Genomic DNA, 14,934 nt, shown 5'->3' on the forward strand with positions numbered 1-14,934 from the left:
CAAAGGGGAGCGGCGGCGGGTGCCGGCGGGGAGGACTCTTTCCCCGGGAACCATGCATTGATTCTCCCTGGATAACCTGGACTCGCCGACGAGTCGGAGCGAGGACTCGTAGCTTCAGAGGATGCGTCCATGGGCGAGCTAAAACCAGGAGGCAGCCGCGGAGGCTGTAGCTGTACAAGAGCAGAAGCCCTGGGAAGTCGCGACTGGGGATTGTTCCTTAATTGAGGGGGGACCCCCGGGGCCGGCGTTTTTTCACCTGCAGCGTTGCCCTTGCTGGGAAGGGGGGGGGGCTTGGGAGGGGGGAGGGTGGGAGTTGTATTTCTCCGTCCTGTTCAGCCTCTGCTGGCGGGCTCTCGGACCCCACTCCTCCAGGCAGCTTCCCATCTGGATTCTTCTGCATGGAAAATCCCCGGCCCTGAAATACGGACGGGCCCAGTGCCTGCAGCCTCCTTGCATTCGTGCCTTATCCAGGGGACTGTCCCCACCCCCAAGGCTTGCCTCCACCGGGTCGTGGAGGGAGAGGCGTTACGACCGCGTCCCTGGAATCTCTCCCTGCTTGTGGTGGTATAGGTCGGGCTGGTTGCTTTTCCTGGGACTGGGGATATGGATTTGCACGTTTCCTTCAGTGACTGATCCAGTGCCTAGGTCGACCCCACATTTTATGTCTTTGCTCCCATCCCCCTCTCCTCGCGTCTTCTGAAATTGGGATGCCCCCAAACTGAGCGGGGACCGGCTTGAGACGCCCAACCCTTGGATTGCCAAAGCCCGCAGCCGATCCGAGGGTATTATTGCACAACCCAACCGAGAGGAAACCGTGCCGGGCTCTCTCGGGCCCCTCCCCATCTCTCTCCCTCTGCTTCCCTCTCGAGTCCCCATCCCCTGCCCGCGGGGCTCCTTGGATGATCTTCCAGGGAAAGGGAACCGGCCAGGGCGAGGGTCAGGGCGCGGGGGCATTCTCCGTCTCTCCTTCCTTGAAGTAAAGAGGACAGCTCTAGAGATTGGCTGGACACCCGAAAAATGTCCGCGAAGGAGAACCCCTGCCGGAAATTTCAGGCCAACATCTTCAACAAAAGCAAGTGTCAGAATTGCTTCAAGCCCCGGGAATCTCATTTGCTCAATGATGAAGATTTAAACCAGGTGAGTCTTTAGGTTTGCCTTAATTTTGTAGCAGAGGTGAGGAGGTCAAGGCTCCCCCCCCACCCCCAAGTCTGTGATCTCAGCCGCTGCCCTTGCACATGTTCATCCCCTTCTGATGGTGTTTTTTTTTTTCTTCAGTCTCTAATTTGCAAACGAGGTTTTCTTGGACTCGGCTCCCTGGCTGTCAGCGTTTGGCCTTTATTTATTTATTTATTTTTTATTTTTCCCATCCTGCCTAGCTTTGGGCCTTCTCCATTATTTTATCCACACGCTTATCGTGGTTCCCCCCCCCCCCCCCCCCGTCCCTGTGGCGTGGATCTTTAAAGCTCAATCTATGCGATGGAGAAGCCCTTGGACTTGATATGTGGAGAGGCTCATAAAGGGTCATGGATTTGATTTGCTTTAATTTAATTTGTGGAAGGGGAGGGAAAGCAAAGCCCACCGTGGCAGAGCTTGGGGAGAAAGGAGGCCAGTGGATGAGTGGGTTGTGTTTTTGCAAAATGGCTTTGGGATTTCCCCTAAGAAGAGCAAAAGAGTGAATTGAAAGAAAAATGCAAACAAGAATCAAAGTCTTTACAAATATTTTGGGGGGAAAAGCCAATAAAGCCCTGGAAATCTCTCTTAAATGCAATTAACTGCATCTCTGCCATTGTAGGAAGTTTACATTCTAGGTTGTCTTATTTAATTTTTTTTTAAATCAGTTAAAAAAACTGAGTAGGTTGTTCTGTCTGGGTATTACTGCTGTCTGTGTGTAAATAAACCGGCCAGGCCGTGGCATTCACAGCTGTTAGTAAACACAGATTTTGGGGGGGAGGCTGGGGGAGGGGGAAATACAGAGCAAATGGTGATACTGTAACACCCCCACCCATCCCAAGTTCTAATGGCCTGGTTACAATCCTATTATGGAAAAGATGTCAGACATTGCTGGGGGAGGTAATGAAATCTCAAGGCTAATATGGAAAAAAATGTAACAGAAAAAATATGCGTTTGTGGGGGAAAGAGGAGGAGCGGGAAGTGTAATTGATAGACAGAGTCTGGACAAAGGGAGAATCCTGAAGTATGCTGAAAAATAACATCCTTTCTTGTTCCCATAGCTTAGTGATATGAATCATGGATTTGGGGGGATTGGTTTTGTGTATGTGAGACTCAAAAAAATGCTTGATTTTTATTACTTTTGAGAAAACAAACCACTTGCCCATTTTGGGTTCGTTAGAATCAGTGTTTGGGGGTGGGGAGGTTGGACTTTTGGTATCAACCCTGATCACAGGGTGGAAAAGGGTGGGGAGAGGAGGAGAGGAATCAGGCCCAGGCTAGAGATTCTGATCCTGTCTGACCCAATTTGCTTTGTTTCCTTCAAGCACATCTTCTCTCACTGCCTGGGTCTTGTCCCGTCCCCCCCCCCCCCAACACACACACTCTTGTCAGCTCCGATTGAGTAAGAGTCTTCCTAAGATCTCCATGAGGAAAGGCTTGCCTTTAATTTAAAACCTGGGTATCTTTGCTAGTGGGAGGGCCAGGGATGTGTTCTAGTATGGGAAAATACTTTTTGACCCAGTTCACAGATGTGCTGCTTAGAGAAATATATGGCTGGAAGGGACCACAGAAATGTTCTAGACCACTGCTTCATTTTACGGTTAGGGAAACTGAGGTCCAGAGAGGAAAAGTGACTGTTTAGCCTCACACAGTCAGGTTTCCTGATTCCCCAATCCACTCAGTGCTCTTTCTCCTCAGACTGGGAGGAACTTTTGTGTGTGTGTGTGTGTGGGGGGGGGGGCCAGTGAGGGTTAAGTGACTTGCCCAGGGTCACACAGCTAGTAAGTGTCAAGTGTCTGAGGCTGGATTTGAACTCAGGTACTCTTGAATCCAGGGACAGTGCTTTATGCACTGCACCACTTAGCTGCCCCCCTTTCTACTCAGATGGCCGGAAATGTGCTTTAATAGCTGTATAAGGTGTGGTACAAGGTTTTATGTATTTGTATTAATTGAAGACTTGAATCTCCTCCTTGTTCCCCATAAATTCCTGCCTATAAATTGTAGTGAATCCTGTCTGTGACCTTCTCTCCTAGGTTTCTCTCCTCTCTTCCTCATCCCACCCCACTTCCCATTAAATGTATCCATTTAGTCTGGGGATCTGGTAGTGAACTTTGTTGCTCTTCATTTCCATGCATTCCAGTCATAGTGACCTAGTTATAATCATTCCTGTTGCAGATGGGGAAGGCCCAGGAACCATGTAGGGAGCCCTATTTTTGATGCTACAATATACCTAAGATTGGTTTATTTACATTTTGTTCATTTATACAGTAAACATTTATTAAACACCTTCTGTGTGCATCTGCTAGGTGTTGGAAACAGATTTTATGTAAGTCATTGTATTTGCCCTCAATGGAACTGAGAGCCCAGTTGGGGAATGAGGTCCAGCACATAAAGCAAAATTCACAAAGTTTCCATGTGTGATTTACAATACAAGATACTTTGAAGGTAAGATGAGGATAGGAGTAAAGAGGGGAGGGGTGATCAGGGAAGGCTTTGTAGAGAAAGTAGCTCTTGGACTGGCTTTAATCAGCCATCAACAGGCATAGAAGGAAAGGATAGTTTAGGCTCAGAGCCAAGGCTGAACACAGTGCAGGTTGGTAGATCAGAGAGAGGGGAGTCCAGTTTGACTGGGACCTAGAACATGGGAGAGGAGTAATATGAGAAAACTAGAAAGTAAGGTGGTACCACTTTGTGGAGGGCAGACAGTGGAATCCCAACTTTACTTGACAAGCAATAGGACTTGTCAAGCAACAAACACCCTGAAAATTAGAATGGACCAAATAAAAGCCAGTGACTTCATGGGACAAAATATATTAAAAACAAACTCAAAAGACAAGCAGTAGGAGCCACTGAAGATTTTTGAGCACAGATGACCAGAGTTAGGTGTAAGAGGGATTTTTTTTTCCTGGCAGTGGTATGAAGGATAGATTAGAGCTTGTAAGGCAGATGACCCATTGAGAGTTTTTTTGCAGTAGGCCTGTTAGGGATACTGAGGACCTGTGCTAGTCTGGCTTCTCTTTCTTTTCTCTCTCTCTCCCACCTCCCTCTCTTTCTCCCATTCTCTTTTCTCTCTGAGGAGATTGGGAGCCAGCAGAAGTGATTAGCAGGGTAGGAGGAGACCCGGGAGAGTTCCTCAACCCAGGGAAATGTGGGTATCATCAGCAATGTCAAAAGCCTCTGAGAAGTAAAGGATGATGAGAACTGAAACAAGGTCATTGAGTTTGGTGGCTAGGAGTTAACCACTGACAAAACAGTTTCAATGAACTGAAGCCCCAGGATGAGGAGTTGAGAGAATGGAAAGTGAGGAAGTGGAAGCACTTGGTAGTGACAGTTTTTTCCAATAAATAAAGCAACTGAGGTGACAGGGAGAGATGGAATAGTAACTGGCTAAGGCTGGAAGAGCAAAGGAGGTGATTTTTGCATCTGGAAAGACATGCTTGGACAGAGATAAAGAAGCTGGTTGAGGGGGCGGCTAGGTGGTGCAGTGGATAAAGCACAGGCCCTGGATTCAGGAGTACCTGAGTTCAAATCCAGCCTCAGACACTTGACACTTACTAGCTGTGTGACCCTGGGCAAGTCACTTAACCCCCATTGCCCCGCAAAAAAAAAAAAAGGAAAAAAAAAAGAATCTGGTTGAAAGGGAGAGTTTAGAAATGCCTGAGAGGGAAGACATATTGGGATACCTTTTTTTTTTTTGGCAGGGCAATGAGGGTTAAGTGACTTGCCCAGGGTCACACAGCTAGTAAGTGTCAAGTGTCTGAGGCCGGATTTGAACTCAAGTACTCCTGAATCCAAGGCTGTGCTTTATCCACTGCTCCACCTAGCTGCCCCATACCTCTTGAGTACTAATAATAGCAAGTGCTTATGTATCACTTTGAGTTTTGCAGAGCACTTTAGAAATATTATCTTATGTTATCCTCAGGATAACCCTGAGATGGAGGTGCTATTATATCTCTACTTTATAGATGAGGAAACTAAGGAATACAAAGGTTAAGTGACTTGACCAGGGCCACAGAGCTAGTAAGTGTCTGAGGCTGAATTTGAACTCAGGTCTTCCTGACTCTAGGTCATTCCACTGTAGCTCCTCTTCTAATAGCATTTGACTTATTCTTGGCAAAGAAAGGTGAGTTAGTAGAGTCATAGTTCTTGTAATCAGTCAACAAACATTTGTTAAGTACCTACTCTAGTGCAAGGGATATAAGAAAAAACATGAAACTGTTCCTATCTTCAAGTAGCTTACATTATGTCATGAGAGAATATACATATAAAAAACATATACAAAAGTCTAAAAGATAGATGCAAGGTAATTTTGGCTGGGGGCGGGGGGTGGTTAGGGGAGGTAAAGGACACTAGGAACTGAGAGATGAGGAAAGGATTTATGTAGACAGTAGAACATGAGCTGAGTTTTAAAGGCAACAAGGGGCTCCTAAGAGGCAGAGGTGAGGAGGGAGTGCATTCCAGCCATGAGGAATAGCTGATGGAAAGACACAGAGATGGAGCTGTGTGTCCTGGAGAAAATGCCCTGTGTTATAAGGAACAGCAAGAAAGCTAGTTTGGCTGGATTGTAAAGTCCAGGAAGTAGATCACCATATAATTATCATGGAGAGATAAGTTGGGGGTAGGTTGTGAAGGGCTGTGGATCTTAAACAGTGGAATTTGTATTTGATCCTAGAAGGAATAAGGAACCACTGGAGTTTATTGAGAAGGGCAATTTGTAGTTTTAAGAAGGAAGAAAGCAGTATATCATCTTTTTGTTTGTTTGTTTGGTTTTGTTTTTTTATCGAGGCAATTGGGGTTAAGTGACTTGCCCAGGGTCACACAGCTAGTAAGTGTCAAGTGTCTGAGGCCAGATTTGAACTCAGGTACTCCTGACTCCCGGGCGGTGCTCTATCCAGTGCGCCACCTAGCTGCCCCCGCAGCATATCATCTTTATCAGTGAACTTTATAGGTTATCCTAGTTTCATCAATGATGATGAAGTTTTTGAGAGCTTTGGGTTTCTATCCCAAGACTGTCAAAGTTAGTGTAACATCTATTTCAAGAGTCCCTCCTTAGGGACCTATAGAGACTGTTATTGTCTCTTTTAAGAGTTACAGTTCTAGGGGCAGCTAGGTGGTGCAGTGAATAGAACACCGGCCCTGGATTCAGGAGTACCTGCGTTCAAATCCGGCCTCAGACACTTGACACTTACTAGCTGTGTGACCCTGGGCAAGTCACTTAACCCCCATTGCCCCGAAAAAAAAAAAAGAATTACAGTTCTAGCAGCCATTCTATGAGGGCTTCTCACTGTGGAGTGAGGGAGAAGGTGTGTGAGTTTAACTTTTATTTGGAAGGACCTTTGGGGAGTTTGTGGAGAAGTCAAAGAGAAAGAAGGTGAGGAAAAACTTGTTGAGAGAAGTGTTTTAACTTATTTTATGAAAAAACATGATATTGAACATTTCATGGAGAGACTAGAGTGACTGCTTGAGAGAAGCTAAAAGATTGTTTTCTCATCATGATTGGAGAGAAGTTGGAAAGACAGAAAGAAGGTGAAGAGGCTTTTCTTGATAAAACCATTTTAACCTTTTCAGAGAGGATGAAGAAGGTTCTTGAGAAGAGCTTGGTATATTGAGTGAACTAAATGGTGGGACTCTGTTTTCAGAAGTAAGAAGTGTACCCACGGTTACAGTGAAGGTGTAAAGTGACTTTGGCTTTGAACTTTCTAAGTAAAACTCTTTATTTATGTCTCTGTAATTATTTATGCCTATGTAATTATTGATGACATTGTTAATTGCTTATTCATTAATTTTAATATTTAATTTTAAGAGATTAAAGGATTTAGTATATAGAAAACACTTTTAAGGAAGAAGGTTTCTCCAGTTCATTAAATAATATTTAATCATAAATGAGAAAGAAGTTATAGTTTTATTAATATAAAAGTATCCAAACATTCTTGGATCACCCTAGAACTCAGGATAATATGAAATATGGGAATGGGTCTAGTAGCAGGCTTAGGGGTAACTTACAAATGAAGTTGGTTGGTATAACCAACCTTTATAATCTTGCTACATGTTCAGCTTGTCCTAGTAAATCCTGTTATGCTTGGGTACTTATATGTGGTTTTTAAAGCTTTTCCCCTCTTTTCCATGGGTAACATGTATTTATTGATTACTTTAGCCTTATTGGTTTTCTAAATATAAATTTATCACTACTTTAAAGATGAGATTGATACATTTAATGTATATTGTAATGTTTTTGAACAGCAGCTTAGAGTGGTTGCCTAATTTTAGGAGCAGAAAGGATAAAGGATTGGGGGATCACAAAGTAATTCATAGTAAAGTTAGGCTTGTGGAGTCCCGTAAGTATTTCCCAATCTGATCATTCAAAAATACCAAACACCTTAACAAGGAAACAGTACCTGTTTATAGACCCCGTTACAAAGAGGAGGAGTTGGTTAAGAATGTTGAGGTTGTCTTGGAAAAGGGGATCCATGAAAGTTTTTGAGTCAGAAAAGGAGAGCTCACCTGTAAGAATGGACATAGGTCCTTACTCGTCAATGTGTGAAGCTAGATTTACTTCCTCATAGTGGAACAGAAAAGTAGCATCTAAGTGGGGCACACTATGGTATATATCCTTGCAAAGGATTCCCAGCAGGGGGAAACAATGCTGACTAATATGAGAAAATCTTCTCATGTATGGATTAGAGAAGTACAATAAGATAATTTTAATACAGATTTGAAGACAAATGTTTACAAAGAATCTGTGGGAAAACGGACAAATTATTGTTTATGAAGATTGAAGAAGAAGAGAACAAAGACCAAAACAGTTTGAAGTAAGATCACCAGCACAGAAGAAGTAGAATTATCTTGTTACAAATATGGGCCTTGGGGGCAGCTGGGTGGTGCAGTGGATAGAGCACCGGCCCTGGAGTCAGGAGGACCTGAGTTCAAAATCTGGCCTCAGACACTTAACACTTATTAGCTGTGTGACCCTGGGCAAGTCACTTAATCCCAATTGCCTCACCAAAAACCAAAACCAAAAAAACCCTAAACAAATATGGGCCTGGATGGCCATGTAAATAATCAATGTACTTGAAAGAGAAATTTGGAGTTGGTATATGACAAGTTGAATTCCAAAGCATTAGCATTGGAAAATGAAGGTGGTCAAGGATGGATGTCACCCAGTAGTAAGAATGACCTCGTCATCAGATCACAGCAATTTGATACAAGGACACCAACCACATGCGGTCAGAAAAGTAGAAATAGTTTCTGTTACAAATGTGGGCTAGATGATCATAAATATGTCAAATGTACTTGAGAAGAGAATTTTAATTTGGATCAGATGAAGCTGACGTTCAAAGAACCAATGTTGAGAAATGAGCTATGGTATTAGGTCCCAGCTATCAAGAATTGAAGAAAGATGAGAAAATTTTGCTAAAAGACTTTGGTCGTCAGAATATATATATATATATATATATATATATATATATATATATATATATATATATATATATATATATGACATCTTTGGAATAGAAATTAAGCAAATATCTCGTAATTAGAAAAATTTTATTATAAGCTGCCTTAGTTGAAGAAGGAATCAAAAAAAAATCAAGTAGAGCAGCAACCCTGTGTATGCAAGAAATGAAAGAAGCCATCTGCTTGATACAAAAGAACTATCAAGAGGTGCTAGAGAAGAAACTGTTGCACTAAAGTAGCAACTCAGAATGTTGAAGCCCAAGCTTATTTCCCTAGTCAGCACAGAGAAATGAGGAGAAAATAGTTTCTTGGAGAAAATCAGACCACTTTGCCTACAGTTGAGGGAGGTCCTAGTTAAAACAATGATGGAGGGTCAATTTAGAACAATGTAGACTCCCTTAAGCTAAGAAAACAAGAAATAGAAGTTAAAAATATTGGTAATGGGGGGCGGCTAGGTGGCGCAGTGGATAAAGCCCCAGCCCTGGATTCAGGAGTACCTGAGTTCAAATCCGGCCTCAGACACTTGACACTTACTAGCTGTGTGACCCTGGGCAAGTCACTTAACCCCCATTGCCTCACTAAAAAAATATATATATTGGTAATGGGCCTATAACAGCAACCAATTTGGACATAGATATAGAAAAATCAGTAGGTCAAAATAGAATTAGAGTAATACAACCTACAAATAGAAGGATATACTCCATCAACTATTTATGATTCATTTTCAAATTATATATAATGTTTTTGCATTTTTAATGCATTATGCATGTTATTATTTTTATTGTTACTGATGTTAGTGCTGTGTTTTTTTTCTTAAAAGTTTGTCAAGTGGTGCTTTCTATCATGGTTTCTGTATGTTGTATTTAATTTTTTTTTTTTGCGGGGCAATGAGGGTTAAGTGACTTGCCCAGGGTCACACAGCTAGTAAATGTCAAGTGTCTGAGGCTGGATTTGAACTTGGGTCTTCCTGCATCCAAGGTCAGTGTTTTATCCTATGTGCCACCTAGCCGCCCCCTGAATACTCTGAAATGATTTTTAGGGGACTGAAACTTTTTTTTTTTACCACAGAGAGAAATATAAAACACCTATTTCAAAAACCTCTCCTCCAGAGGTCAGAGAGGATTGTTACTGTCTTTTAAAAACAGAGACACTAAGTGTTAAAGTTATAATTGACACTCTAGGAATGCTTCCCTTGGTTGAATCAGGGAAATTATGGGTAAGTTTAACTTCAGTCTCTGAAGATTTATAAGGAGTTTGTGGAGAATACAAAGAAAATGAGGAAAAACTTTTCTTGGGCAAACTTCCTTATTTTATGAAAAAACTTTATCAAGAGAATTTTATAAATCTGATGAGAGAGACTATTGACAGTTTTTCCAAAGTAAGTACTTAGTAAATGCTTATCAATTTGATAATAAGAGTATATATGGGAACAAATAGTGTTAACCCTATTAGATTAAGTAAAATCATATGGCTTTTACACTGAGCAAAGCTGTTCCCCCTATCTGGAATTCTTTCCCTCTTCTTCATCTCTTGCCCTCCTGGGCTTCTTTCAAGTCTCAGCTAAAATTCTATCTTCTATAAGAAGCCTTTTCTGGTCCTTAATTTTAGTGCCTTTCATCTAATATTATCTCAAATTTATCTGTATGTATCTTGTTATAGTTGTTTGCATGTTGTTTCATCCTCTGGAATGGATGCTCCCTAAGAGTAAGGACTAGATTTTGTGTTTCTATGTATTCTCAATCTTTAGTTCACAGTAGCACACAGTAGGTGCTTATTAAATATTTGTTGACTTGATGACATACATTGCACTGGAAGACACTGATAATCAGAAAGTTACCAACTACAATCCTTGTGGCAAAATGAAGGGTTGCCAGGGCTTAATATCTGACATACCACTGGTACCTTAGGACCTTTGCAACTGCCCTGCAGCCAGACTTTCCTCTATGTGTTGTCTCCCCCAGTTAGGATGTGAGCTCTTTGGAAAGTAGGGATTAACTTTCTATTTGTATTCCCAACACAGCAGAGAATAAATGCTTTTCTATTTTCAATTTTATTTAAATTATTGAGCTGTTATTAATGGTATGGGGAGGCACTTGATTATTTAAAATACTTTTTTTTTTTCTTTAAGAAGTTGAACTGTGGATCTCAGAGGAACAGTGAAGTCTTCAGGGCACATCTGGAGTTGTTCTTTTCTGAAATGACAGCTCTTTTGTGTTGGGACAGATTAGGCTGGACTTCTACTTCTTGGGATTTTTTTTTCCCCAGAAGGTTTTTCTCTTGAAGGAGGGAGACAGTGATTTTGCTAGCAGTCCCAACTTCCTTTGCATCTGCTCTTTACTCAAGCTTTGTTCACTAAATGACCTAAACCAACCAGTTCCTCTTCTGCCTCCCTTACAGTTCTTGCTCTCTCCTTCTTCTCTCTACCCCATTCCCCAATTTACTTTGTGTGTGCCTTATAAAAATGCAGTGGACATTTAAACAAAATTTAGTGGACTTTGACATTATTAGGCCATCGTCTTAGGAGACACAGAAGTTATTTCTTCTGGGATTTTCCCCCCTTTCCTCCCTGATTTAAATGTTGTTTCTTCCAGAACTTGTATGTTTTCCCTTAATTATTTGTATTTCTCAGGAGACAAAATATATAGTGACCTCAAGTGCCTTGAACTGGCCAATAGAACTCTTTTCCTCTCTCTTCCGTAAAGAGATGTAAAGGAACATACCCCAGATCACCCAGGTAGTCAAGACCCAGAACAAGAGAGAGAAAGAGAGAAGCACACACAGAGACAGAGTTAGAGACACAAAAAGACAGACACAGAGAGACACAGAAAGAGAGAGAGAGAACACATAAGATCTTTGAGGTTAAAGAATGTTTTGTTTTTTGTATTCCTTATGGCTAGCAGAGTGCCTTACACCTAACTGGAGCACAATTGCTTAATGCATATTTGTTTAAGTGACTCTTGACTTCAAATCCAGTGCCCTTTAAAGCACATGATTTAGCCTGGCATGGTGTACCAACAAGATCATTTTGGCAGTGACATGTAGAATGGATCAGAGGGGAATTGATGAGTCTGATAGAAGATGTGACTCCTCCCAGCTCTGCTATGTATAAGTAACAGTTGAAATAGCTCAGTCTTTTGGCCAAGAGGATGTAGTTGTGCAGTTTATTGTCGATAACCTGCTTTTCTTTCCTTCCTTTTCATTTCAGCAAATACTTATTAAGAACTTATAGTGTACCAGACACAAAGGCAAAAATGAAACCGTTCTTGTTATCAAGGAATGGAATCTTCTTACTTTGTGACTTTAGGAAATTTACTTGACTCTTCTGGATCTGTTTTCCTTTTGTATAAAACAGAGCTAATAATAAGACGTGATCTATTCCTACACCCAAGGGATTATGGGGAAAGTAAGAATTAAAATTACTAGGAAAAGTCTTGAATTTCTTGGAAAAAAAAGGTGCTTTGCAAATATAAGATATTTTGTAATACTATAATCATAACATAATCATGGAATCTTAGAGTTGGGAGGGACTTTTGAGGTCAACTGGTTTAACCCTAAAATTTGTAAAGAGAGAAATTGGAGCCCAGAGAGTAAGTGACTTGGGTCAAAGTTACATGCTGAGTTAGTGGTAGAGGTGGAAATGTAGGATGGTAGAGAGGTTGGGAAGCTAGTTGGTACAGTGGGTAGAGTGCTGGGCCTGGAGTCAGGAAGACCTCAATTCAAATTCAGCCTCAGACACTTAAGCTGTGTGAACTTAGTCAAGTCACTTAAATGTCTGTTTGCCTCTGTTTCCCCAACTGTAAAATAAAGATAATAATAGCACCTAACACCAGTAGTGGTTAGGAGGATCAGGTAAGGTGGTGTTTGTAAAGTGCTTAGCACAGTGCCTGGCACATAGCACTATAGAAATACTGGCTTTTATTAGGTGGGACTGGACCTCTGTTCATCTAACTCCTAGTTGAAGATGTGTACTTTCTACCATACTCCTTGCTTCCTATTGGAGAGTCACATTATTCTGCCAAGAAAGAATTATGAATATCCATGAAAGAGAGGGACCGCAATCCTAGCAGGGAGAACACATAAATGTGGCGGTAGCTAAAGCAGAGTTGGAATCAGGAAGCACTTAATACAATGTCTGGCACATTGTAGGGACTTGACAAACATTTATTGACTAACTAGCCAACCTAGGTTTCATCTTAAACCCAATACCTCCAATGCTCAACTCATTATCTTTTCACCCAATTCCTTTCCCCAGCATTACTGTACAGGGCAACACTATCCTCCCAGTCCCTCAGTCCTTCACAACCCAGGAGTCATCTTGGATTCCTCACTATCTCTCATCCCCCTCTCCCCCGCCCCCCTATATCCAAGCTATTGCCAGGGCCTGTTAGATTTCACTTTTGCAACATCTCTTGTAAGCTCCCTGAAGTCAGGGATTGTTTTTTTGTTTTTTGTTGTTTTGTTGTGTGGTTTTTGTTTTTTTTAACCTCTTTTTGTATATCCTCTTCCTAGCAAAGTGCCCAACTCATAGTTAGGTACATAATAAATGTTATGGAGTGATTTAGAACTGGAAGGGATGGTGAAAGCTCCCTGATTTTACAAATGAGAAAACTAACTAGCTGTGCATCTCTGGACAGGCTGATTTAGTCTCGGTTTCCTCATCAGTAAAAGGGGATAATAACAGTTAGGAAATTGAGGCCCAGAATGAGTGACACAGAAAACACCAGTAGGGCCTAAATGGTAGAGCCAGAGTTTCATGCTTTCTGGCAAAATTACCAAGCCATTTACAAAGAGAACAGCAAATTTAAAATGCAAACTCTTGTCTTTTAAGTGAAAATGCAGTATACTCCAAGGATCCCCAACAATATTGTAAGTAAAGTAGAAAATGAAAAATATTTTGAAGCATTTTACAAGGTGAGCTGTCACAATTCAGTGTGATTCCCAGTTGTTAAATGTTTGTAGCAGGCACGTTATTCTTGCTAAGAAAAAGCTGCCTATAGTATTGTTACATTTAGAATAAAATTGAGCTAAAAATATAAGCCTGAAAATATGTTTTGTCATTGGCAGAAAGCATTTTTATCTTCTGGGTTGTTCTCATTCATCTGCCTCATTAAATGACCTAAACCATATTGTTTTAATGTGATCTCTGTGTGTGTGTAGACATACATACACACACACATATATTTTACTATATATCATTTCCTACCCCTTCCAGAGAGTCATCCCCTATAACAGAATAAGAAGTGTGTGTGTGTATGTGTGTGAGTCAGCAAGACTTAACCAACAAAAGCTGTTTTATACAAACAGTACTTTGCTGCTTTCTATTCCCCACCCCCCCCTTTTAAGTTCGTGTATGAATTGCAGCTAGATGGCTCAGTGGATAGAGTGATAGGCCTGGAGTCAGGAAGACCCAAGTTCAAATCTGGCCTCAGATAATTTACTCGGTGTGTGACCCTAGCCAAGTCACTTAGCCTCTGTTTGCCTTAATCCACTGGAGAAGAAAATGGCAAACCACTCCAGTATCCTCACCAAGAAAACCTCATGGACAGTATTGACATGCTGTGGTTCCATGGGGTCATGAAGTAGGACACAACTGAATGACTGAACAACCATAAATTGCAGAATGATTAGTTAGAGCTCTAGCTCCCAAATCTAGACTTCTTAGTCATTCAAGGCCTTTTATAACCTGTCTGTAACCCAGTCTCCCATTACTTCCATCCCTACCCCCACCCTCGATCCCCAAACAACTCATCATGTTCACTTAATCCGCCATGCTCTTCCATCTTTTAGTTAGTACTGCCAGTCCTAATTCCTGGCACTTCCCTCAAACCCCACATGTTGAAATACTACCCATCCTTAAAGCCCTGTTTTTATTGCTAGCTCCCTTCACAGAGCCTCTCCTGATCACCCCTTCCCTAAACTAGTTATTTGATCTTTAGGGTCCTTCCCACCTCTAAACTCTAGGATCCCACAACTTCTGAGGTCCTAGAAAAGAACAAGGGATGCTTATCCTGGAGAGGACTTGGAGGAGGTATGATACATCTGCACTATATTCAAATATTTGAAAGGTTGTCAAGTGGAAGAGGAATGTGAATAGAAGGCCAGGGAAATAGAAGATACACCTGAGAATGTATAAAATATTCTATTCTAATAGCTGTTTCACTTCCTTGCCATGAGGGACAAAGTATGTTTCATTATCTGCTTTAGACTGTTTTTCATTTAGTTAATTTAATTTCTTTTCAGTAACCTTTTACAATGCTCTAGAGCTGTGTCCTCCTGGTTCTGCTTGTTGTGCTCTGTATCAGTTTCTAT

At 41.5% G+C, this 14,934-nt stretch overlaps 1 protein-coding gene across 9 annotated transcripts in view; it reads left to right on the forward strand.

Annotated features, from left to right (window-relative positions):
• The first annotated feature begins 311 nt into the window (after positions 1 to 311).
• Positions 312 to 14,934, forward strand: part of LOC122732845 (myosin phosphatase Rho interacting protein) — a 252,893-nt gene continuing 238,270 nt past the window's right edge. For all 9 annotated transcript variants that reach the window (XM_043973249.1, XM_043973281.1, XM_043973272.1 and 6 more), the window contains exon 1: positions 312 to 1,137. In XM_043973249.1, coding sequence (XP_043829184.1) covers positions 1,018 to 1,137 — 120 coding nt within the window. In that variant the 5' untranslated portion in view covers positions 312 to 1,017. The remainder of the gene's footprint in view (positions 1,138 to 14,934) is intronic.

Source organism: Dromiciops gliroides, chromosome 1 (genome assembly GCF_019393635.1).
Source record: "Dromiciops gliroides isolate mDroGli1 chromosome 1, mDroGli1.pri, whole genome shotgun sequence".
Taxonomy (NCBI): domain Eukaryota; kingdom Metazoa; phylum Chordata; class Mammalia; order Microbiotheria; family Microbiotheriidae; genus Dromiciops; species Dromiciops gliroides.